This window comes from Melospiza melodia, chromosome 7, assembly GCF_035770615.1.
Source record: "Melospiza melodia melodia isolate bMelMel2 chromosome 7, bMelMel2.pri, whole genome shotgun sequence".
NCBI lineage: Eukaryota > Metazoa > Chordata > Aves > Passeriformes > Passerellidae > Melospiza > Melospiza melodia.
The window spans coordinates 1,747,640-1,774,511 of NC_086200.1; the positions used below are offsets into that span (position 1 = coordinate 1,747,640).

The following is a 26,872-nucleotide window of genomic DNA, read 5'->3' on the forward strand; positions in this document are numbered from 1 at the left end:
TGGTGATATTTTTTCTCTTGATTTAGGTATTCATATTGCCCACAAAGAAATGTCATTGTTTCTACCAATTCTCATTTTGTTTCTCTCAACCTTCCCTGTGGCCACAGACTGTGTCAATGAGGGGTGCACCCTCAGTGCTTTAAAGGAACTAAAGGATCTCCCAGCAGAGTTTTCTGCATAGATGCCCTTTTGTTGCCTTCTCTGGAGCTTCAGAAGCAGTGTGTGTGTGCAGAGCTGGGGGCAGATCAATGCTGGCCCAGTAGCTGTGCCAAGAAGCAGCAACAGCATTTGGTGTTGCCAGTGCTGCTGCCGTGGCCCTGCCCCGCTGCCCTGGTGGCCCTGGTGTTGCTGCAGGGCCTGAGTGCTCTCGGGGCTGGGCACAGTCCTGGGGGTGGCAGTGCCGGGGCTGCAGCAGGGACAGGCCATGGGCACTGCTGGGGCAGTGCTGATGCCTCAGGCCAGGCCCTGGGGGCTCCGTGCTCCTTGCCCAGGCTCTCTCAAGAACATGCCCAGGCCAATGCTCAGCACAGAAACCCCCGTGAGGAGCCCCAGGCTGGCCGTTGGCAGGCTGGGGGCAAACAACATGGCTGGGGCTCTGCAAGGCCCCTGGGGGAGACGGGAAGGAGCAGCAGAGCAGGGGCTGATCCATCCCCACTGCACTGCACAGCCCAGGGCAGCGTCCCAGAGTGTCCTCATAGAGCTGCCAACAACATCCCTCCTCTGCAGTCCTGGCCTCTCCCCCAGCTCACACAGGTTCCCCATCCTTGCAGGCACAGACACGGCAGCACTGGCTCAGCAGCCCCTGATGGCATTGCATACAGCAGGGGGAGCACCCCATGCTGTTGGTGTGGGGACATGAACCTGAGGGAGCACAAATGCCATCAGCCCCTGGGCCCAACAAGGGTTGGAGAACACCAGGGAAACCACTCAGCTTTGTCCTGGCCTGTGCAGTCAGCCAGAAAGTTTGTTCCCATGAGCTGGGAGTTTCCTGTCCCACTGCAGACGCTGTTGCTCAGAGCCAGGGCTGCCTGGCAGCCAGCCCCAAACTGCCCTGAGCATTTTTTTTGCTTCACCTTTGCTTTCTTTACTCTTCCTGCTACAAATTTCTTCTAATTGCCCACCCCAGGGTGCCCAGAACTTGACACAGCACTCGAGGTTCTGCCCAACCAGTGCCCCTAAGCACAGGGGAATAATTACTGCCCTGCTCCTGCTGGCCACACCATTCCTGATACAGGCCAGGAGCCACTGGCCTTCTTGGCCACCTGGCACACTTCTGGCTCATGCCCAGCCAGCTCTCCATCAGTCCCTGCAGGTCCCTTTCTGCCTGGCTGCTGTCCAGCCACTCTGTCCCCAGCCCCTAGTGTTGTAGGGGTTGTTGTGGCCAAAGTGCAGGATCTGGCACTTGGACTTGTTAAACCACACCTTTTTGGATTTGGGCCCTGGATCCAGCCTGTCCAGGGTCCTGTGCAGAGCCCTCCTAACCTCCAGAAGATCAACACTCCCAGCCAACTTTGTGTCACCACGGTTCCATGAGGCTCCAGTCTGTCCCAATGATCTCCATGATTCCATGAGGCCTCCAAGTGTCACAATGGCCCTTAGGTTCCATGGGACCCCTTGGTGTCACAAAGTTCCTTGGATCCTTGAGTCCCGGAGTGTCACAATGGCGCTGTGGTTCCTCAGGGCCCTGCAGTGTCAGAGTGGATCCTTGGTTCCATGAGGTGAGACAGAGTAGAGATCCATTCTGAATTAGGTGAAGTGTCTAAGAGAAGTGAAAAGTCTGTGACGCCAAAGCTGAAAGAAAAGTCAGATGCCGGAGACAGTAAGACGACAGAGAAAGAAAAACAGAAATGACCACAAGGTCAATTTGCTCCCAACCTAAAAATTCCTTTGATAAAAGAGAACTGGCGATAAATGTCATGCAGAATGAATATGTATAAACCTATTGTGAAACTGTATGCATATGCACTTAGAAGAGAGATAAAAAGAGACCTGAAGTCTTCAGAAGTACACATGCTTTTTAGAGAAGCTTGCATCCGGCACGCATCGTAATAAAAGCATACCGAGCTTTACAACTTTTATAAAGTTGTGAACTTTCTTCTTTTCTCCGCAAAACAGAGGTCTGTCAGTGCAGCAACGCTCTCCTTAGTTCCACAGTGTCACAATGGCCTCTTGGTCCCAAGGGCCACCACAGTGTCAAACATGTTTCCTTCATTCCATGAGGCCCTGAGGAGCAGCCCTGGCCCCTTGCTTCCACGGGGCCCTGCAGTGTCACAACGGCCCCTCATGACACCAGGTTCTGCTCTGTCACAATGCTCTGCATGGTTCCACAAGGCCCTGCACGGTCACAGTAGCTTCTTGGTTCCATGAGGCCTCAGAGTGCCACAATGAATTCCTTGGTGCTTCAGTGTCACAATGGAGCCCTGGTGACACCAGATGCTGCAGTGTCACCAGGGACCCTTGGTTCCATGGGGCACCACAGTGTCACAATTGTTCCCTCAGTTCCCAGAATCCCTGCAATGGAACAATGGCGTCTTGATTCCATTTTCCCCAGGCTCTCCCAAGGTCTCCTTGGTTCCTCAGTGGCACAATGGCCCCTTGGTTCCACAAGGCCCTGCAGGGTCACAGGGGCCTCTGTGGTTCCACCAGGACCCACACTGTCACTATGGACTCCTTGCTTCCACTCAGCCCCACAGTGTCACAGTGGCCCCTTGGGCTCTGTACTGCCATGTCACACACAGTGTCACCATGGTCCTCTTAGTGCCACCAGGCTCTGTAGTGTCACAAGGGTCCCTTGCTTTGCCAGGGCCCTGCAGTGTCACAATCATTAGAGAATCAACCAGGCTGCAAAAGACCTTGGAGAGTATCAAGTCCAACCTGGGACCCAACACATCCTTGTTACCAAGGCCATGGCACTGAGTGTCTCATCTAGTCTTTCCTTTAACACTTCCAGGGATGGTGACTCACCCACCTCCCTGGGCAGCCCATTCCAATGCCCAGTTGTGTGGAGAATATTTCCTAATGTCCAGCCTAAATGTCTCCTGGTGCAGCTGAAGGCTGTGTCCTCTTGTCCTGTCACTGTTCCCTGGGAAAAGAGCCTGAATGCCACCTGGCTGCACCCTCCTGTCAGGGAGTTGTAGAGAGTGATGAGGTCTCCCCTGAACCTCCTCTTCTCCAGGATAAACAACCCCAGCTCCCTCAGCCGCTCCTCACAGGAGTTGTGTTCCAGACCCCTCCCCAGCCTTGTTGCCCTTCTCTGGACACGCTCCAACCCCTCCATGTCCTTCCTAAATTGGAGGGGCCCAGAACTGGACACAGCACTCGAGGTGCTGCCCAACCAGTGGTCAGCACAGGGGAAGAATCACTGCCCTGGTCCTGCTGGCCACACCATTCCTGATCCATAGGAGTGACGGAGGTTGTATGAGGGAAATGGTGGGGAGGTGGTGGGGACAAAGTGTTACTGATTGTCAGCCACGAAGGGTCTTGATTTTCATGTGTATTCAGACTGCATTGGAAGGGTCTGGAGGTCAATATCAATTGGACATGCTGATATCAACCTATGTACAGGAAAAGAAAACCAAACATGCATTGTTTTCAATATAGCAGATTCACTTTGAATACTCTTCTGAAATCTGTCTAATTAATCACAGAAGAATTGAAAACATAAATGATTCCCAGTGGTTTTTCCTGTTTGGGTATTTGAACAAATATTTATGAGCTTTGCTCACTGAATTCCTGAACTGAAAAGTTCATGAAATAAGAGGCCTTTGGAATAATAAAATTCGTCAGCAACCTCCAAGTGGCTGAGGATCCATCCCCATCAGAGCAGCAATGAACAGAAATGGGCACAGCTTTGTGGCTGCCCCAGCTTTGGCATGGACCCTGGGTCTGAAGCAGGAGCAGCTCTTGAGGGCCCCAAGGCTCTTGTGCTGCCCTGGGTAGATGGGATGGCAGCAGGGGCTGCAGAGCTCTCAGCACCTCAGCCCGAGGGGAGCAGGGCAGCCAGGGAGCCTCCTTTGGCCTTGGCCAAGCACCTTCCCCCATGCCTGGGGCTGAGTCCTGTGGCAGCTGCAGCTGCTGCTGTGCCCTTGCCAGGGGCTGAGGCCATGGGGCAGTGCCCAGAGCAGCCTGGCCTGAGCAGAGCTGTGGGGCCAGAGCTGTCTGGGCTGGGCTGGGGAGAGGCTCTTGGTGCTGCCCAGAGCTCAGGGCAGCTGGCAGAGCTTGCAGGGAGCTGGGCTGGGCTCAGAGAGCCTGGCCCAGAAACCATCAGTGTCCATCTCAGCCTGGCTGAGCGTGCAGGGGCCAAGAAGAGCAGCCCAGATTCTACAAGTTCTCTGTGTGGGAGCTGAGCTTGTGACCCCTTGAGCCCTCTGAAGTGCTGGGTCTGCACCTCCAGCTCCAGAGGAGATGTGACAGATGGGAGCAGAGACAAATAATTTCTGCTGGATTGTTTCTTGTGTTTGCTTATACATGTGACCTGGAGTCATGTGTAGATGAGGTGTTTTTCATCAGATAACACTGGGAGAGTGATAATAATATCATTTTTTAGCTGAAAATACTATTTCATGCATAATACACAATAAGAAAAAAAAGACACATAATTAGAAGAGCATCTGAATTTTTAAGATTCATTGATGTCCCAGCAGTCAAACCCCTGAAAATAATTTCCTCAGGGCTTCCTTGAGATGAGAGGTGACCAGCAGAGGCCAAAGCCTGCCAGAGCTCTGTCCCAGCAGCTTTTGTCTGGGAGAACCCTTGCATACAGGGAATTTTTCAGGGAGAGTATTAATTTTGGCCATGGGCACCTTGAAGGACGGACAGTTCTTTTCCATAGGAAGGAAAGCTCAGAGTCCCAGTTCTCCAGGTGCTGATGAGAGGCAGCCCTCAACATTCCAAGATCAGCTAGGCCTTTCAAGTGGCTCCTGGCAGGCCAAACCAGCCAGACCTGTTTCATGTTCCCTTTGGTTTCATGGCGCTCTGCTGTGTCACAATGTTCTCCTTGTTTCTGAAGTGTCACAATGGCCCCGTGCTTCCATGAGGCCCCCACAATGATGTCCTTGGTTCCATGAGACCCCACAGGGTCACAATGGTCCCTTGGATTCATGGGACCCCTGCAGGGTCACAATGGTCCCTTGGTTCATGAGATCCTGAAGTGTCACCATGGTTGCACAGAAAGGAAAGCACAGAGCCCCATTGTTTCAGGGGCTGATGAACGGCAGTTACCAGAGGCCAAGGCCAGCCAGATCTGTCTGTCCTGGCAGTATTCATCTGGAAGCAACAGAAAAAATATCTTGGATACAGTATCTAGGGTATACAGAATTTTTTGGGCCAGAATCCCAATTTTAGCCCATGAGCACCTGGATGAGAAGGCCATTTATTTCCCTCAGGAAGCAAAGGACAGAGCCCCAGTGTTTCCAGGGCAGATTGGAGGCGACCATGAGAGGCCAAACTGAGCCAGACCTGTCTGTCCTTGCAGCTTTTGTCTGGGAGAAACCCTTGCATGTAGGGAACTTTGGAGAACTACCAATTTTGTCCGGAGCTGTGAGCAGAGACTGCAGGAGCCGGGCTTGTCCAGCCTGGAGCAGGGAAGGCTGAGGGGTTCCTCATGCCAGCCTGGCAGTGCCAGTGAGGAGGGGATGGAGAACACAGAGCCAGGCTCTTCACAGGGGGGTCTGGTGGGAGACAAAAGTCAATGGGTGGAAGGGGACAGAGGGGAGATCAGCCAGAGTATGAGGAGATGAGTCAGGCCGGTTTCAGCATTTCCTCAACACCAAGAGCAGCCTGACCTCCCTTCTCCATCCACCACTGACAGCTTTTCAAATCAGGAATTGTTTGAGCTGTTCTGTCCACACTCCAGGACGAGAGTCCTGATACAAAAACTTAATTGTACTTATATCTATCAAAGAACCACGTTTGTGTGAAATAAATTTTAATATGGAAATCACTTGTGAATGATGGACTCATCGGACACTGCTGGGATGTTGCACATTGCTCAGGGAGGAGTTTGTAATTGTGTGATTGTTATTTTAATTGAGTGATTGTTATTAAATTGTATCCTGTTCAACTGTGGTCTTTTGGCTAGGTCCAATGTGGGCTGGAGGGAGCTCAGACTTGCACAAGGCTGCTCTGAGTGCCAGGGCTTGGATGGGGGAAATGGTGGAGTGGGCGTAGGGACAGAGTCTGATTGATTATCAGCCATGAAGGGTCATGAGTTTCATATCCATTAAAACTGGATCAGGAGGTACATGGATTCAGTGTCAATTGAAGATTGCACATGTAAATTTATTACTAGTGAAAAAAAAATTACAGGACCTAAAAAAATATTTTCTTGCTGTCTTTTTAATCTCAGGGTAGTCACATTGAATAGACTTCTGAAATCTGACTAATCAACCACAAAAGACTTGAACATTTAAATCAAATTATTCCCAGAGGCTTGGCTGGTTAAGGTGTTCTAAATTTTAATGAGCCCTGGGACACTGAATTCCTGCACTGAAGAGCTGAAGGCTGAACAAGCCTCTGGAGCAGTCAATTTCAGCAGCAGCCTCCAAGTTGCTGAGGATGTCAGCAGCCCCCACTGAGGCCATCCCTGCCCAGAGACCGTGGGGGAATGGGCAGACAAGGACAGCATCCCTGGGGCTGGGGCAGCACAACTCAGAGGCACCAGCGGCTCCAGCTGGGAAATGGAGTGTGGAATGTGGTTGGGAAAGCCCTGCCTGGGCTGTGGCAAGCAGGACAGACAAGCCCTGACTGCCATTCCCCAAAAAACTCCCTCAATGAGACATTTAAAAGGAATAACAGCTGTTTGTGTACTCTGAGTTGGATGTACTGGAGAAATACCAACAAGAGATTCTTAGTAGCTCAAAACAACTAAATAGTCTTTATTGCGAACTTTAGAAAAGCAGAGAAACTTTGGCAAAAGGTTTAATACAACATTCAATCAATTAAAAAAAAAAAAAACAAACTTCTCAAAGCAATAACTTGGCCCATTCAACTTCACAAATTCTAAGCCTTTTCAATGTAATGTTAATCAAAATTTGCAAGAAGAGAGAATTAGAAAGAGAGAAAGATATAAAAGATACAGAGGAGCACACACAGAGCTACCAACTCCTGGATTCCAGCACTGTTCAGATGGAAATCCATAAGGAGGTTGAGTCAAGATGTGTGCTTGCCTTGTGGTCAGCCTTCTATACCCTTTGCTCTTCATGGGCCCTTTCCCTACATGGGACTTGGGCTCATTTGGTATCTCAGGAGCTGGGCTGGGGGCTGCAGAGGAGGCTGTGGAGCATTGCCTGTGCTGTGCCAGGGACTGGCAGACACTGCTGGGCTGGGATAGAGGCTCTTGGGGGATTGGGGTTACAGGGCAGGGCTGGGGTTCCAGGGCAGGGCAAGGCTGGATCTGCCCCTTCCTCTCCCACACATGAATTGTTTTCAGCCAACAATCTCCTCAAGTCTTTCCCAATAGGCAATGTTGGAGGTGGAATCCAAATTCTGGCCATGGGCACGTGGAGGAAGATGGACAGTTTTTTTCCATAGGAAGGAAAGCACAGAGCCCCAGTGTTTGGAAGGCAGGTGAGAGCCTCAATGGGCCAAGGCCAGCCAGACTTGTCAGTAATGGCAGATGTTGTCTGGGAGCAGTGTTTGAATATAGGGAATTTTGGAGGTGGAAGCCCAATCTCAGCCATGGGTTCCTGGAGAAACAGGACAGTTCTTTCCCAAAGGAAGGAGAGCACAGAGCCTTCCCCAGTGTTTTGTGGATAAAAGAGACTTGACCCTTGTGAAAACGCTGCCAGCCAGACATGTCCTGGCAATATTGCTATGGGAACAATCCCTGGATATAAGGAAATTTGCAGGTGAAATCCCAATTCTGGCCATGGGTGTCTGGAGGAGGACAGTTCTTTTCCATTGGGAAGGAAAGCACGGAGCCCCAGTGTTTCAGTAGAAGATAAGAAGCGACCCTGAACATGGCAAGGTCAGTTGGACCAGTCAGGCAGTCCATGGGAGGCCAAACCAGTCAGACATGCTCTGTGTCCCCTTGATTTAAGAGGCCCCATAATGTCACAATGGTGTCTTGATTCCATGGGGTCCAGCAGTGTCATAATGGATCCTTGGTTCAGTGGAGTCACACAATGTCAAAGTGGCCCCCAGGTTCCAGAAGACCCCAAATGTCACAATGGTCCCAAGGATTCCATGAGGCCTTGCAGTGTCACAATGGTCTCTGTGGTTCCCCAGGCCCCACAATAACATGTGATTCTTCTGTTCCATGAACCCTGAATGTCACAATGGAACTTTTGACCTTGGGGGTTTGCAGTGTCACAATGGTCTCCTTTGGCTCAAGAGTGTCACAATGGACGATTGATGACAGGAGGCCACTCTGTGTCACCCTGGAGCTTTGGTTCCATGCAGCCCTGCAGTGTCACAATGAACCCTTGGTTCAATGAGGTTCCACAATGTCACCATGACCCCTCAGATCCATGCAGCCCTGCAGTGTCACAATGGTCTCATTTGGCTTCACAGTGTCACAATGGACCACTGATGACACGAGTCCTCCCAATGTCACAATGGCCCTTTGGTTCCATGAGCCCATGAAGTCTCTTAATAGTGTCTACATGGTTCCATGAGGCCTTGCAACATCACAATGGACCTTGGGATCCATAGGGTCTCACAGTGTCACAATGGCCCCTTGGTTCAATGACCCCAAAGTGTCATAATGGTCTCCAAAATTCCATGAGGTCCGGCGGTGTCACAATGGTCCCTTGGTTTCATGGGGTCCATCAGTGTCACAAGGATCCCTACATTCCATGGAGCCACAGTGTCAGTACGGTCCCCTTCGTTCCGTGAGGCCCAGCAATGTCACAGTGCTCTCCATGATTCCATGAGGCCCTACTGTGTCACAATGGTCCCTTGGTCTCACAGGGTCTCACAGTGTCACAATGGTATCTCGGTTTCACAGGGCTCCATAGGGTCACAATGGTCCCTTGGTCTCACAGGGCCCCACAGTGTCACATTGGCCCCATGGCCTCACAGGGTCCCACAGTGTCACAATGGTCCCTTGGTTCCATGGGCCCTGTGCTGCTGCATTCCCCCCTCCCCTTCTCAGGCCGCCCTGCCAGCTGAGAAATGCTCCTTGGGCCTCGGCCTTGGCCAACAGCCCCTGGGCTCAGCTCCTCTGCAGCTCATTACAAGCACTGTCTGCTCCAGGCACTGCTGCTTCCCAACCAGCTCCTGCTTTCTCTAGGAGCAGCCCTGGGATCTGTTTTTGTTCTCTCACTGGCACAACATCCCTGTTCTCACACTGCCAAAGAAAGCTGTTGATGCTGAGTGTGACCAGGATGAACCATTGCTGGGACTGAAGCCCCTCTCTTGGGGCCCTACAAACAGCACTCCAAAATGAGCCCTTGGAGCTCTCCTGGGCCAGCGACTCCCTCTGAGTGGGGCCTCTCCCAGCCAGGAACTCTCCCATTTGCTGCCCTCGGGGATACCCAACAACGACAGAGCCTGGGTCAATCCCCCCCATTCCTTCAGGCTCAACACTTGGCCCACTGGGAAGATGCCAAAGGATCCACAGGGAGCATTTCCTGCCCTCAGGGGAATTTTTCACAGGTGCCTTGCACTGACTCTTTGTGTCTGTGTGCACACAGGAGTGCTTGTGCTGGGGAAATGTGGCAGAAATGCTGCTCTCTGAAAGGTTTGAGTTCCTTGGATATCTGAGTCAGTCAGGCCTGTAGGTAAGGTGAAGTCAACAAGGTCTAAGTGAAGTTAAATGCTGCTAAGAGTTGGTCTTTTGTGAAGTTGTTATGTTTATTATAAGTGTAGTTAAATATTGTTAACTGTTATTCCTTTGTTGAAATTGCTAAGACAAAGGTTTTAAATTAGGTTAAATACTGTTAAGTGCTGTGCTTTTGCTAAACTGCAAAGTTTAAGGTAGAAGTTAAGGTCGAGTTCTAAGTTAAGTCCTGTCAAGTTTGAGCTCTTTTAAGCTTTTGGGCTGTATTTCTTTTATCCTTGCCCTCATTGTCCTTGTGTCTCTCACACACACACAGGGACAGTTCTCGGTTCATTTCTGTTTTGATGGCCTGGATTTTGCTTGGTTTTGTTATTGCTTTGTTTCCTTGCTGTGCCTGAAGTGTCCAGTCAGGAGCAGAGTGACTCTCTCCAAGGAACTTGTGCTGCTGTCCCTTAATATGAAATCTAGTTTTTGCTGCTCCCTTGCTGGGGATTTTTTCAGCACTCTCAAGGCCTCGTTGGTACCAGGGTGAAGGAGCCCTGGCCCAGGCTCTGGCCCTGGGGGACATGGGGACGCTGCCAGGGGGTCCCTGTCCCCCTGTGCCACCCCCAGGACCCCGGCCCCCCATCCCCATGTCAGGCTCTGGGGTTGATCTCGTGGAACATCCTCTGGGGGAGGCTGCGGGGCCGGGGACAGGGGGACCTGGGGGGACAGGGGACCCCCTGTGCACAAGCAGGGTTGGACTGCTCTCGGGGGAACTGTGAGGGGGGCTGGGGCAGAGTGACCTCCCCAGTGAGCTCACACAGCCCCTGTGATGTCACAGAGTCATCTCTGTGATATGACACAGCCCCCCTATGATATCACACAACCACCTGTGATGTCACATGCCATGCTGGAATGTCAGAAAGCTCACTTGTGATGTCACAGAGCCTTCCCTGGCACATCACTCTGTGATGTCGTACAGCTGTGATGTAAGGACATAGAAGACTCTGTGATGTCACCCAGGCTGCACCTGCAGCTTTCAGGCTCCAACTCCCACCTGCTTTCCTTGCAGGAACTGCCCGAGACACAGAGGGATGTTCATTTATTCTCAGCCAACAAAGCCAAGGGAAGGCACACCTCCATTAAATGCAAAAGTCATTGTTCTCCTCGGCTCTGCCCTTCACTTGATCCCCACAACCTCTCCTATTTCTTTCATCCCTCCTTTACCAGGGACTTTGTGGGACAAGGGAGCTCTGCTCTGGCTATGGAGGAAGTTCCAAGTGCAGCCACTGGAGTGGGAATCACAACTCATCAGATACCTGTAATTTGAGGGACCAGGAACTGGTGAGACTCAGAGGCACAGAAAGGTTTCTCTTCATGGCACACATAAAATATGTGAACATGATAAAATTTAATAAACATCAAAAAACTTTCCTGAACTCTTTGTGACATTCCAGCAATATCTGACATATCCACCATCCACAAGGGATTGCCATAAAGGAAGAATTTTAGACAAAGACATAGGAAGAAGTGAAAGAAAATATATAAACACCACTAAGATGTGTCTAAGGAGTTATTTAAACTTCTGGAAGATTGGGCAACTCCCTGAAGCTCAGGGCATAGAGCCAGTAAAGGGAGATGCATTGGAATGACAAGAGAACAGCTGTGGGAGGGAGTCTGGGAGCAAGGGGAAGGTCATAGATACAGCTGGCCTAACTGAAGAGGTATCCTTAGACATGGCCATTTAAAGAGGACAGCTGGAAACACCTGAAGGAAGAGAGTTGTGAAATATTACACTTAAAGTTGGGGGCAAAGGTCGAGGAGTAGCTGATTATTTATACTCCTGCCATCAGAAGAAGAATCCAGTAGATCAGGAAATCCTGTTCCTGGTGGGAAAACATTTTCATTTCTCAAAAGTACCCAAGTGACTCAGATAAAAAAAGATTTCCTTGTATATTATGAAAGAAACAGGTATTAAAACCTATGCCCCCTTCCAGGCAGATAGAGTTGTGTCCCCCTGAACAGGCAGTGCCACTGGTGCCCTGAGGTGCCCAGCTGGAATTGGATCTCTCAGAGAGCACCTGAGGAAGAGCAGAGCACCTTGCAAGCTACAGGTCCCTGACAGCCCTACAGGGCTCCTGTCCCATCAACATCTGCTCTGCTCCAGTCTGAAACAGGGCCCAGCATGGTGCTGGGATCATCAGAGAGCTGAGGTGTGTGCTGGAATTCAATGTCCTCCCCATCCCTCAGCAGCCCTGCGTTTCCCGCCTGCAGCCTTGGTCTCCAGCACAGCCATGGAGGCTCTTTGGGCTCTGGACTGTTCCTGTAGCCTCCAAGGACAGCTGAGCTCTGCCTTTGGCACAGTCAGGCCTGGCCAGTGCAGGCCGTGCTCAGCAATTGCTTGTTTGTGCCTGGCCTTGCTGTCAGCCCCGGCAGCGGCTGCGTGGCCCCTTTGTGGCTCTGTGCTGGCCCAGCCATGGTGATGCAGCCCATGTGCAGGCCCAGCGCAGGCCAGGAGCATTGTGGCTGTGAACGGCCCCTGTGCTGTGGTGCCCACAGTAGCCTTGGGGCTCTGTGCCCCATGGCCTCCCTGCTGGGCAGCCTCTGCCAGCTCCTCCAGAGCCCCTGGCACCTGTGGGGCTGCACAGACAGCCCTGCCCCTGGGCTCTACCAGTCTCCGGGCCAGCAGAGAGGCAGCCAGGGCTGGCCATGGCTGGGAACAGGCCCTGAGCCCTGCAGGAGGATGGAGCTGGGCCACAGCCAAACTCAGCCCAGGCCAAAACTGGGCTCAGCAGCCAGGGCTGCCAAGGGCTGGGCACGGAGGCTGGCGCAGCACTTGTAGGATGATCCTGCTGCCCAAGGGATGTTCCCATGGGGCCAAGTCAGGAACTGTAATGGGGAGTGGGGCCAGAGAGGAAAGGGCAAACAGGGATGGGCTGTTTGCAGGGCAGGGAACAAGGCTGCGTAATAGGAAGAAATTTGTAGCAGGAAGAGTAAAGAAAGCAAAGGTGAAGCAAAGGAAATGCTCAGGGCAGTTTGGGGCTGGCTGCCAGGCAGCCCTGGCTCTGAGCAACAGCGTCTGCAGTGGGACAGGAAACTCCCAGCTCATGGGAACAAACTTTCTGGCTGACTGCAGAGGCCAGGACAAAGCTGAGTGCTTTCCGTGGTGTTCCCCAGCCCTTGCTGGCCCCAGGGGCTGATGGCTTTTGTGCTCCCTCATATTCATGTCCCCATAGCAACAGCCTGGGGCTCCTCACAGGGCTTTTCTATGCTGAGCATTGGCCTGGGCATGTTCTTGAGAGAGCCTGGGCAAGGAGCATGGAGCCCGCAAATCCCTGGCCTGGGGTGTCAGCACTGCCCCAGCAGTGCCCATGACCTGTCCCTGCTGCAGCCACGGCACTACCACCCCCAGGGCTGTGCCCGGCCCCAAGAGCACTCAGGCCCTGCAGCAACACCAGGGCCACCAGGGCAGCGGGGCAGGGCCACGGCAGCAGCACTGGCAACACCAAGAGCTGCTGCTGCTGGGCACAGCTACTGGGCCAGCATTGATCTGTCCCCAGCTCTGCACACAGACATTGCTGCTGCAGCTCCAGAGAGGGCAACAAAAGGGCTTCTCTGCACAAAACTCTGCTGGGAGATCCTTTACTTCCTTTAAAGCCATCAAGAGTGCAGCCCCTCATTGAAATAGTTGGTGGCTGCAGGGTAGGTGGAGAGTAGCAAAATGAGAAATTGTACAAACAATGACATTTCTTTGTGGACAAAACAGAGGGGCTTTACAGCTAGCTTGCAAGCAAAGATGAGTTAATAGAAGAAATAACAGTTAGTGATTTTAGAGTATATTCATAGCAAGGAAGAAAACAAGGCAGTCACCATGGGAACAGATTAGTAAAGATTTATGAAAATTTTTGTAAGCTAGACTATGTGCATAAGTAGATGTTTATATGTACCCTATTAAATTTCTGTGAAATTTTGCCAATTATATTGACAGTAATAGCTTTGCATCAATGATTAAAAAAAGTTATTGTGATGTAATTCATGACTTAAGATCACTCTTTTTAAAAAATATATTAACTACAGAACATGCAAAATAAAAATGTTTTCTTCTTTGACCCTAATCACGTGTGTGTAGGTCATGTCCAACCAAAGAGTATCAGACAATATTATTAAATTAAATCAAAGAACTTTCAAAATGTCATAAGAAGTATCAAAGATGATGTTTATTACAAGTGATTTGCAGAAACTGGCCAGCAGTTTAATGGTCCTGAAAGCATCCAGTCATCAGTCTCCATACTGCAGCCTTGAGCTCCTGCTTCCTCAGGCTGTAGATGAGGGGGTTCAGGGCTGGAGGCACCACCGAGTACAGAACTGACAGGGCCAGATCCAGGGATGGGGAGGACATGGAGGGGGGCTTCAGGTGAGCAAAGAGAATAGTGCTGAGGAACATGGAGATCACAGCCAGGTGAGGGAGGCAGGTGGAAAAGGCTTTGTGCTGTCCCTGCTCAGAGGGGATCCTCAGCACAGCCCTGAAGATCTGCACATAGGAGAAAACAATGAATATGAAACAACCCAAACCTAAACAGGAACTACCAACAATGAGCCCCAGTTTCCTGAGTTTGGACTGTGAGCAGGAGAGCTTGAGGATCTGTGGGATTTCACAGAAGAACTGATCCAGGGCATTGCCATGGCACAGGGGCAGGGAAAATGTATTGGCCATGAGTAGCAGAGCATTGAGAAAGGCGCTGGCCCAGGCAGCTGCTGCCATGTGGGCACAAGCTCTGCTGCCCAGGAGGGCTGGGTAGTGCAGGGGTTTGCAGATGGACACGTAGCGGTCATAGCACATGATGGTCAGGAGAGCAAGCTCTGTTCCCAGGAAGAAGATAATCAGAAAAACCTGTGCAGCACATCCTTTGTAGGAGATGTTCCTGGTGTCCCAGAGGGAATTATACATGGCTTTTGGGACAGTGGTGCAGATGGAGCCCAGGTCGCTGAGGGCCAGGTTGAGCAGGAAGAAGAACATGGGCGTGTGCAGGTGGTGGCCGCAGGCTACAGCGCTGATGATGAGGCCATTGCCCAGGAGGGCAGCCAGGGAGATGCCCAGCAAGAGACAGAAGTGCAGCAGCTGACGCCGCCGCGTGTCTGCCAATGCCAGCAAGAGGAAGTGCCTGATGGAGCTGCTGTTGGACATTTGCTGTTGCTGAACATGGGTGAGAGGAGTTACCTGTAACCAAAATCAAAGCCATTTCTGATACACCCTTCCCTGGAACACACACAGAGCTTTTGGTATTCAGGTGTTCTGTGGCTTTCTTTTAAAGCTCCCCCCGTGTCTTTCCTGCTATTCTTAAGTATCAGAAAACCTCAGCTTTTCTCCAGCCCTCTGGAAGAGCAGAGTGAATTCCCTGAGGCAAGATTAAGAGTAGAGACTGAGGGGAAATGGTCTCTAACTTCATTTTGTTTGGAGTTTCTCTGGCTTTCTCTTTTCTCACATGGAGGATTTGCACACTCCCATGTTGCTCTAAAAAACCCCCAGATGCTGGTGAGAGCAGATGGATCCACCGCAGTCCAGCTCCACACTTGTAGCCAAGGGCTCACGTTGCTCATTTCACCAACCCAGCAGCATTTTCAGTGTCACAACACTTCTGCCTTTCCCCATCAATCTTACAACTCAGAGATGCTCTAGGACAGGTTTTCACCCTATATTGAAGCTCCCAGCTTGGACTGAAATCACAGAATGACTTGCAAGAGTCCTTATGATGGCATTGGATTGAGGGAGATGCAGCTGCTTACCTGGCTGCACTGAAAGCATTGCCCAGAACCAGGCACTGGGGACAGTGTCACCCTGAGCCAGCTGTGCCCCCTGCCAGAGCCCCCAGTACTGGGCAGCTGCTCCCAGCCCTGTCCTCTGCAGAGGGAACAGGGCCCAGGGTTGCAGAGCTGCCCCACGGCTCTGCTGCAGCTCTGCCTGCACAGGAGGGGCTGCATGCCTTTGAGCCCCGGCCCTGAGGGCAGAGGCTTGGCTGGGGGCACAGGAGGAAGGGGACTTATTCAGAGGGAGGGGCTGCACTGGAGAGGATCTTGTGGACATCTCTGAACTCTCCCGGCCACAGCATTTCTGGGTTTTCTATTCTCTCATTCCCTGATCTTCTCTCTGCTTCCTGCAGATTTTCCTCCTGCAGGTGTTTCCCTGTGCCTGATCTCTCCCTGCCAGCACTCACAGAGCCCAAATCTCTGTGCACTCTCCTTGGCCTGACAGAACCTTGCCTGTTTGCAGGGCACTGGCTGGGGGCAGGTTCTGTTTGCAGCTTGGAGAAAGGACAGCTCAGACTGAGCCTGATGGGTCCAGCAAAGGTGATGCTGGTGCTGTCCATGGGCAGAGGGGCTGTAAGGAAATTACAGATCTCCTACTGATCACTAAAAGGTACAGTTTGCATTGTCTCAGGCACTTGTCAAAATTAATAATGAATAATTCATAATCAAACTTAAATATTTACCTCACCCTCCCTGCCATGGTCCAGTAGTAGGAAACTGAATACAAAGTCTTAGGAATTTACCTCATTTTTTACAAAGTCCTTGTCCTGGAAATATTCTATGACTGATCAGAAACACTCAGCATATCAGAGCTTCAAGAGCATTTCACCTACCCCACACCAGAAATATTCAGTTCTACTCACAGAGTCTGTAGGCATTGGGATGTCCCAGGTTTAGGAGATGGCTCCAGGAGCAGCAGCTGCATTTTCCTGCAGCCAGAGGTTCCTTTGCCAAGGGCTGGCAGTGATTCTGCCTCAGGCACTTCTCAGCATCTTCGCAGCCCTGACTGATTGAAGCTCTCTGTGCCTCTGTACTGTGCCCAGGGTAGCTGTAGGCAGAGCCTCAGCCCTGCTGGGCTGGCAGAAGAGCTGCTCCTCAATAGAAATGTGCTTTTGAAGCTCTTCTTGGTTACCAGGATCTGCCTCTGTGCCACCCTGAACTCAGCAGCACAGACACAGCACCAGGACTTTAATGAGCATCTGGGGCTTTCTGCTCAGGCCCTGAACATCAGTCCCTGAGAGGGAGCTGAAGAAACCTCTCCAGAACTCCTAGGCAGAATCCAACTCCAAAGTTTCTTGGACTTTTAATGGGTCCCACTGAGGAACACGACTGAGCAAGTGTCCCCAGGCCCCAGGCAAAGCAGAGAACTGGAGGCAGTGATGACCGATGGGACCTAAGACAAGCCAAGTCTTGCTGACCTGGGACACAGCAGGGTCTGTGCAACCAAGGGCTGGGAGGAGACACCTTGTCCTAAGGCCCTGGGGCCTCCTGGCACAGCCCCAGCCAGGCTGGGCACTGTCAGCCCCTTGTCCTGCCCTCAGCATCCTCCCCTAGCCCACATCCCAGTGGCCTCAAGGATGTGCTGGAAGAAGTCCCTGGGGAGCCTTGCTCAGGAATGGCCCTGAGGGCTCCCTAATGTTCCCAGGGACTGCAGGTTTTTCCCAGGACTTTGGGTTTGGCTTTTTTCTTAGAGTCTGTGAGAGTTTTGTGCAATCATGGTCTCCAATTATCTGCTTTAATTAGTCCCTGGAGAGCCTTTCTCAGTAACAACACTCAGTGGGGCTCATTACTACTTCGAGGTACTTCAGTTATTTGAATGTACTTGGTGTTTCCCTTTTGATACACACTCTGTGAGAAGTTTGTGCAATCATGGCCCCAATTCTCTGCTTTAATGAGTCCCTTGAGAGCTTCGTACCGACACTCAGTGGGGCTCATTAATGCTGTGAGATACTCAAGGTTTTTAAGGTACTTTATGGATTTAAGACTACTTTTACGTACTTTTAAGGATTTTCCTTCCCACACTGAGTCTCTGAGAGGATTTTGTGCCATCCTGGCTTCCAATTCTCTCGTCCAAGGAGTCCATGAAAAGCCTGTGTTGGGTATCTTCCCCCTTTCTGTTTTACAACAAAGATGGAACTGAAAGAATTTTTTAAGACTTTCTAAAACCATTCAAACAAACATGGGACAATTAACAATACAATAACAACAACCACTAAGAGAATTATTAGTCTTTTTGTCGTCACCGCAACTGTTTTAGTAAACATCCTCCAACCATTTAGTCCTCAGGATTGGAAGAGTTTATTGAACCAGTCTTTGTTTTCCACTTGAAGCTTCTTGAACTGTTCCTTCAGAATTTGAATGCTCTTGTGGATTGACTCGCTGTGGCTGGAGAGGTTCATACAACACATGCCCTCAGAATCTACATGGGAATGCCCATGTGCCCAGAGTAAAAATTCTATTGCTGTTCTGCAAGGTGGTCTGTCTGATGGTCTCTATGTCTGAGAGCAGGCCACTCAATGTGAGGGAGGTAGCATTGGTTTGCATACTTAACAGGCACCCAGGATGGTCAATTTGTCCTAAAGCTTTAGCTGCAACCACCCAAGGTAGCTCAAATTGGGGTTGCTACCATCCGATACCTGGATTAAAGTTTTCAAAGCCATCTCTTTGATATCATCCCATACTTCTCTGAGGGTACCTGCTGCTTGATCATCTGGTGGGCTGTGTTGTCCTTCTCCATCTGGATGGTTGATTGTCAATTCCACCCTTGCCTCATTATTAGCACAGTTTGCTATTAATTGATTTATTAAACACTTCCATCCCCCTTCCCACAGGGTGTATTCTGTAGGTGACAACAACATGGTCATAATATATTTTAAATCATAGGGGGTTAAGACATGTGCTGTAAACATGGCCCTCATTAGGCCATTAAAACAAGGTAAATCCCTCTTATGGTCTTTAGCTGCCCTACACAGATCCTTGATTTCCCTGTAAACCAATGGCTGATACCTGGGATTCTGCCCCCTTCTTTCATAACATCCGGGGGCAACGAGGAGTGTTCAGACTATTTGCCAGTCTCCTTCCTTAACTGCTTCCTTCTGGATCCTTTCCTAGGGATCTTCTGGGGTTGAGGGGCAAGGTGGCTCTGGGGAATCCAAACTGTATTCTGGGGACGAAGAATAACTTGGAGCAGAAACATTTGGATTAGAAATACTGTGACAGCAGGGCAGTGTATGTTGTATCATGGGGTTATATCATTGCCAGAGGGGGAGGCAAAGGGCACTGCCATTTTTTCAGGTGCTGGGAGGAAGGGTCTTGATTTAGGATGGCAAACTTCCAGGGTGGAGATCTGGAGGCATGGCCCAGGGTGAAGGTGGAATGACTGACAGTGAGGCATGACCCGCAGTTTTGGAGGGGGAGTCTGGAGGTTCGTTAGGAGCAGAAGAGAAGGTTTTGGTAGCAGGAAGTGGAGGAGCCAAGATGGAGGGAGGATGGTCAGGCTCAGGGCCTTTGGAGAAATTTTAATGATACGTCTCAGGATTGATTTTAACTTGTTCTTTGAAGATATTTGGTCATGATCAATGAGAATTAACTTAAAGCATTGATATACACACCTTTCTACTTTGGACATCTGGCTGCCCATTTTTCTCTTTCTTTGCTTTAGGTAGAACAGCCACTGGAACACCCCAAATCAATTATGGGACATCAGTGCATATTGTAAAAAGGCAGTGACAAAATGGGCAATAATTTTCCTGCGTTTCCCTAAGCCCACCTGCAATCCTATGCAGGTGAAACTGTCGTTGTGTCTTGTGGATCCTGGCGGAGGTCCCTCGAACCAATAATGAATCTGCCAGCCTGGCACAATCCAAAATCCTGGGGAGCACTGGCCTATCCATCAGCCAACCCCAGCTGACGTGACTGAATGTCAGGGTCCCTGTCTGGGCGCCAAAAGTCACAATGAGGCTGGCGGTGACAAACCTTTCTGGTTCCCCAGCTTCAGGGCAAGGGTGGTGAAAATGAAAAGGAGCAGATGCTGGGGAAGATGAAACAAGAAAGCCTTAAAGATATGATTGCCTGGCAAAAGATTTTGAAAATATGGAAACTATAAGTCAGACTGAAATGAAAGCAAGCTTTGAGATACCAAGCCTTAGCTACTGAACAACTGGAAAACAATGGTATGGCTGAAGGTAATACTCTTTTGATGAAACAATACCCTCTGCTTGCAGATAGGTCCAAGGGTCAGAGCAGACCCTACTAGCTTGACAAAGGAGGTCAAAAGAAGTGGTCCAAAGAGTAGTTTTTAGGGTTTAAAATGTAACACAGTATGGTAATGTAATGATTCTTATAGGCTGTATATAAATGCTATAAGATTTGTATATTGTATTATATTGGTTAGTGAAAATTAGAATATGCAGCACAGAAAAAGATTTATTGTATTGTAACGGGAACTCCCCTCCTCTTTCAGGCATCCATTTTGGGTTCCTCTTTTGAGCTCTTCTTTTGGGCCTCCTCCAAGCTGTGGCTGGCAGCTCCAAACAAGGTCCCTGCACCCAAAACCCTTTGCAATAAACCACAAGTTCCAAGACCTGGCTTCAGAGATCTCTCACCTCCGTCTGTCCCAACTGTCCTACTGCCCAATGCTACAACAAGCAGGATCAATGGAGTTGCCCAAAAAGAACTTTAGTAAACGGGGGGAAAAACAATTAACATGGAGAAGTTGAGCACAGTACAAGGGGTGGGATTCAAAGACCTGAGATAAAGGCAAAGCAACAATATATACACATGAGGGTAGAACACTCTAGAACAATAACCATACAGGACAAACAAGTAACCAATAGGGGAGGAGAACTTGGACAACTTAGCATAACAACACTAAAGGCTTATGGGGGAACTCTCAAGCTCACCCTTGTGGGATCTCAGCACCTCAGGATGGAGGTGCAGAGTGGCCGAGAACACCCTTGGGGGGCTCGGGAGTCCTGGAACGTTGCCAGAAGTGTCTGGTGGCAGGACTTTGATCCTACACAAGAGACGACACCTGTATGAGGATGGGAGGATTTCACTGGGTGAATGGTGGAGGGATAAGTTAATTAGAGTGTAAAACACAGGGTTTAGGATTTCTGTACAGGGGGGTCTAAAGAAGTAAGATGGAGGAATTGGGACGTGTCCTGTTCTTCTTCTTCTTCTTCTTCTTGGCCTCCATCTTCTGTGGTGATGTTGGCACTTCGAGATTGGTTATTACTAGAAGTGCACCGGTTAATAAGGGTAGAAGGTATTGGGGAAAAATTATAAATATTGTATACGTAACTTCGGGTATAAAGATAAGTGACCGCCCCGGGGGCTTGCAGTGTGCTCATGGCTGGCTTGCTGTGCAGACCTCTGTTGGGCTGAAAGAAAATCTTTTAGATAAACAATTAATAAACACCAAGACCGAGAAAAGATCAGAAGTCTCTCCTTGTCCTTTGAAGCATCGGACTGTCCAAGGCCACTCTGGGCCTTTCCAGGCCACCTAAACAGCCGAGAAACCGACAAGTGGCGTTCGCTGCGTGGGCTACTCCCCACCAACCTTTCGGAGGGGGGATCAGCCCTGAAGAGCTGAAGAGCCAAGAGGGCAGCCTCGATCTAGGACGAGTTCCCAGGAGAGCACTGATAGCTCCTGAGGAGAGAAGCCTGAAGAAAAAGAAAAAAGAAAAAAAAAACGGCTAGAAGAGTCTGCAAAAAAACAGCAGTCACTGAGAATTACATCTCTCAGCTTCTGCTGAAGACAGTTCGTAGCAGAGCAGCCCGGATCGGAACCGGAAGGCGCCTCCGGATCCTTCTCCTGTGACCTTCTGGACAGAGACCGGGAGACTTCGGACAGCTCTAATGACAGAATCGGTGAGAAGGTCAAAAAATAAGAACACGAGGGGCACACTCTCCAAGGAACAACGGGAAATTTTGTCCGCCTTACAAGGCGTGGCTCAAGCATACACAGAAGGGATCCCAAAGAAAGAATTAAAACAGTTATTGTTGTGGGCAAGGCTTAATTACCCACTTGCCGAAACATGCCTGCTAATCGAAGTGGGGTTTTGGCAGGAAATCAATAGTCACTTATATTTCTTAGCAACAAAAAAAGACGAGACAGCGTTAAAGCTGCTCTCGCCGGCAAGATTAATGCTGGAAGGCATCTCAGTGCAGTCGAAAAGACATGAAGAGCAACGAAAAGTTGCGGCACCCTCAGAAGGAGGGGGGGAGTAAAGCTCCAGGAAAAAATTAGCTCTGGCCTCAAGAAGCCAGGGGGAAAGGGCTCTCGAGAAAAGAGAGCAGGAAATAGTATTAAAGCCCCTGGTCCCAAAACCCAGAAACCCCAGGAAGCTCCTAAAGCGTCCTGAAACCCCGGAGAGTACAGGGAAGTCAGGATCGGAAGGGGGGGTGCAGGGGGGAGAGAAGGGATCGGGGGGGGCGCTTTCTCGCAGGGGAAACGGCGCGGCAGCGGCGGAGCAGGCGGGGAGCACAGGTGAAGAGATAATGGGAGACACGAGTTCCGGTGCGGCTTTTGTCAGCGCGGTGCCGGGGGTGGCGGCCACCCCGGCCGGCAGAATAGTGGAGACGTGCGCGGCAGGCAAAACTCGCAAGAACCGGGGGGGGGTGTCACATACCAGCGTGGAGGCGGTAAAAACGGGTGGTGAAATGGGGGAAATTGCGCAGCCCCAAAGGGCCACCGTAGTGAGACGCAGGAGGTGCGCTGTTGTGACGTCAGACCCAGTGTGGACGTCCGCTCGGATCGCGGAACGCGCTTGGGTGCCGGCGGGGGGCGAGCTGTACACACCGGTGGGAGGAATGGACACAGCGTCAGAGGAGGAGGAGACAGAGTCAGGGACAGACCGAGGGGAGGAGACCTCAGAGGTGGAACAAGGGGGAGAGAGTGACGTCAGCTCGGGAGAGACAGGGAGCGGCTCGGAGAGCACGCATGCGCAGAGAGTAGAGTGCGGGCGGAGGGCGGGCCCGATCCCCTGTGACGTCTCGGGCGAGGAGGGGCCGTGTTAGGGATTCTACGTCCTGGGGCTCCACACCCTCTCCAGACTTGGTGCCTCTGGTTGAAACCCTGGGAGTTCCAGTCCCTTCCCTTCAAGGGAGACGTTCTGGTGTTCAAGCCCCATCTTCAGCTGAATTAAAAGCCAAGCAAACACGGTCTCAAGTGAGATCGCCGACACGGCAGCCAACCGGAAAAGGAAGAGCAGTCGAGCTCATTCTGTCATGCGAGCTGGGGAGGCCGGTGACAGCGCCACCTAGTGGCAGGAGGACAGAAGTGCATGACATGCCGGATCGGTTCGGCGGAGCCACAACGCCGTCTCGTGGCGAGACTGCAACAATGCAGCAATTTTTTCCAACATTATATAAAAAGAAAAGCACTTTAAAGAAAACAATATTAACACAACAAAGGGATTATCCATCGACTTCGGGATTTCATGAAGATGATGAAAGCTCAGATGAAGAACAGCTACAAGGAGAGGATGTCATACGGATCACAGCATCAGAAGGTGTTCCGACATGGATGCTGTCAGCAGCAGAAGCAGCAAAAAGTTTCTTGCATTCAGTTGATGCAGCGAAAAAGAAATATCAACAGGATCCTCGAGTTTCCTTTTCGGATTTAGGAGCGAGGCCAAAAACCTCAAGGCGAGAAATGAGGCACGATGAATCACTAATGACATCCACAACATCATTATTCATGCGACTCCCAATGGAACCTCAAGAAGAGGAATTTCAAGAGCCAGTGAAGACGATGGATTGGAAGCAAATTAGAAAAGCATTAGCAAAGGAAAAGCATTTATTTCCAGGATCAGGAGATTTGACAATGCCAGTGACATATGATGCCCAGGGGCAGAACCCAAGGTGGGAAAGGATGGGTCATGAGATACTCAAAGACTTGGGGAAGGCGGCTCAAACTTTTGGGCTGAACTCACAATACTTCAAACAGCTATTAAGAGGGACATTCACTACATACGACCTCACACCATATGATATTCGAAGTATTGTGGCAATGATTCTTACTGACACGCAAAGTCTTGTCTGGGAGAAAAAGTGGAGAAAATATCTTGCTGAACTGCGGAACAGATATCAAGGTGGGCCAAACGTGAACCTCACAGAAGGGCAGTTAGCAGGAGATCCTCCAGACGACAACCCAGGGGAACAGGCAGTGCGGCTTCCACGAAGAGTGTTAAGCGACATCACGGAAGCAGCGCGAAGGGCAATCATGCAGATCACACCAACAGGAGCTCCAGAAGTCCCGTTCTCTCGCATCAGGCAAGGTCCCACAGAGACATTCATGTCGTTCATCGATCGACTCATGCAAGCCGTGGATCGACAGGTGACGATAGAAGAAGCGAAGAGGCCTCTCTTGGAGAGCTTAGCTTTCGGCAATGCCAACCTGGATTGTCAACGGGTGATTAGCACCATGCCAGGATGGCCATCCTTGGCAGAGATGGTGGCGGCATGCAGCAAGGTGGGGACACCTCAGCATGTCGCATCGATCGTGAAGCCATTCCGAACGCGAGAACACGAGAACGCTGATCCAAAAAACAAAGAGACGAGTACTCAGACAGGAGTCGAGACTCAGACTGCATAGAGTGATTCAGAAGAAAAATAAAAAGAGGCTAAAGACTTTGGGGGAATTTTCCTTTAGGGTCTTGAATGAAAAACAGAACAATGATCTCACGCAGAAGCGGAGTCATGGGTTTCATGATGCTTATGTGCATCATTCTTTCATTCATTGCAGTAAGCAATGGGGGTAATTTAGCTATTACTCAGCCAAGGCAAAATGTATGGGAGACTTTAGCTCAGGCAGAGAATTTAGATAGTATTTGCCTGACACATTTGAGGCCAGGAAAACCACTTTCAGCATGCATGGTTGGATTGCCAGTGGGCGAATGGCCAGTTCCAGGGCACTCCGCAGTTAACATTTCACAGGTCATTAAAGATCCTGTGAAAGAGTGGTGTGCTCATGGCTGGCTTGCTGTGCAGACCTCTGTTGGGCTGAAAGAAAATCTTTTAGATAAACAATTAATAAACATCGAGACCGAGAAAAGATCAGAAGTCTCTCCTCGTCCTTTGAAGCGCCGGACTGTCCAAGGCCACCCTGGGCCTTTCCAGGCCACCTAAACAGCCGAGAAACCGACACACCCTAAGTTAAACAAATGATTCCTAGGGCTTGAAACTCACATTCAGTTTATCTGGGGTAAAATCTGGTTGACTCTGAGGTACAGCTGGGCCAACTCCCACACCATTGCTTTGCTCTAGTCCCTTGGGACCATGTGGCCCAACAGGGCCACAATGATGTCCTTGGTTCCAGGAGGCTCTACAGTGTCACAATGGTCCCTCGTATCCATGGTGCTCTGCAGTGTCACAATGGCCCCTTCAATTCATAAGGCTCCCAAGTGTCACATTGATCTCCATAGGAAGGAAACCATAGAGACCCATGTACAGGAGCTGATGAACAGCAAACACCAGAGGCCAAGGCAAGCCTGGCCTGTCTGTCCTGGCAGGTTTGCTTGGCACAACCCTTGGATATTTGAAATTATGAATGCAGAGTCCCAATTTAAAACATTTGTGCCTGGAAAAGAGGGATGGGTTGGTTTTTTTCATAAAAAAGCACAGAGCCCTTTCCAGTGTTTGGAAAATAGGTGAGTGCTGCCCCTCAGGAGTCAAAGACCAGCCAGACTTCTCTGTCCTGGAACTTTTGTCTGGGTGTAATCCTTTCATTGACTAAACTTTTGAGGTGGAATAGTAATTTTGGCCATGGATGCCTGGAAAAAATGGACAGTTCTTTTCCATAAACAGAAGAGCCCAGAGCCCCAGTGTTTCAGGGGCAGATGGGAGTGGCGTTCCACATTCCAAGGTCAGCCATACCTGTCAGGTGATTCCTGGGAGGCCAAGGCAGCCACACCTATTTCATGTTCCCTTGGTTCCACAGGGCTCTGCAGTGTCAAATTGGCTCCTTGCTTCCATGAGGCCTTGCAGTGCCACAGTGGTTCTATTGCTTACATGATGCCCTCAGGTGTCATAATGGCCCCTTGTTTCTATTGGGGCCCAATACTGCAATAATGATTCCCTTGGTTCCACAAGTACCCATAGTGTCTCAGTGGCCCCTTCCTTCCATGAGGACCTGCAGGGTAGCAATGGTCTCCATGATTCCACTGGGCCTTGCAATGCCACAATGCTCTCCATGAAACCATGGTGCCCTGCAGGATCACAACAGCCCTTTGGCTCCACGAGGCCCTGAAATGCAGCAATGGCCTCTTGGTTCCATGAAGCCCTACAGCTTCACACTGGCCCCTTGGGACCATGCGGCCCCACAGAGCCACAAAGATGTTCTTGGTTCCATGAGGCCCCACAGTATCACAGTGGCCCCTTGAAACCATGGTACTCTGCAGGGTAACAATGTTCCCCTTGATTCCACAAGTTCCTACAGAGTAACAGGCTCATCAAGGGTCTGCAGTGTCACCATGGCCCCTTGTTTCCACAATGCTCCACAGTGTCATAATGGTCTCCATATGAAGGAAACAAGTGAGCCCCAGTGGTGCAGGGCCAGTCACCCGAGAGGCAGTCACTAGAGTCCAAGTCTGGCCAGACTTGACTGTATGGGCAGCTTTCATCCGGGAGTAACCCTTGGATATAGGAATTTTTAGACACGGAATCCCAATTTTGGCCAAGGATGCCTAGATAAGAAAGACAGTTCTTTCCCATAGGAATAAAAGCACAGAGCCCCAGTGCTTCACGGTCAGATGGGAAATGGCCCTTGGCATGTCAAATTCAGTGGCACCTGTCAGACAATCCCCAGGAGGCCAAACCAGGCAGACCTGTTCCATGTTCCCTTGATTTCATGGAACCCCACATTGTCACAATGGTCTCGATTCCATGAGGTCTGGCAATGTCACAATGGCTTCTTGGTTTCATGAGTCCCAACAGAGTCATAGGAGTCCCTTGTCTCGAAGCTGCCCCATTGTGTCACAAGGGCTCCTTTTTTATATGGACACAACAGTTCTATTGCTGACCCTTGAATCCATAGGGCCCCTGAGTTGCACAATGGTCTCCTTGATTCCATGATTCCTGGATTCCATTGTCTAACCATCGTTTCCTTGGATCTCCATTGTCTCAACTGACCCGTGGTTCCATGATGTTCCAAAGTGTCATCGTGGTTGCTGTCAGAGTCTGGATGAGATTGATGTCCCGATGCTCGGAATGCCCGTGTGGGGCCAGAGCCGGGTCAGGCCTTGGTTTGTGGTAGAACAGAGCCCTGCCCCCAGCGCTGGCCTGGCAGAGCTGTCAATCACACAGCAGAGGATGGTGTTTACCCAGCTCTGATTGGCTGAGCTGTTAATCAATCAATCACAC

The 26,872-nt window shown here is 50.5% G+C and overlaps 1 protein-coding gene across 1 annotated transcript; it reads right to left on the reverse strand.

The window, feature by feature from the left end:
• Window positions 1-13,955: 13,955 nt before the first annotated feature.
• Window positions 13,956-14,888, reverse strand: LOC134420451 (olfactory receptor 14C36-like). The gene has a single exon (XM_063160622.1). It carries the CDS (start codon window positions 14,886-14,888, stop codon window positions 13,956-13,958), a length of 933 nt encoding a protein of 310 aa, XP_063016692.1.
• Window positions 14,889-26,872: the final 11,984 nt, after the last annotated feature.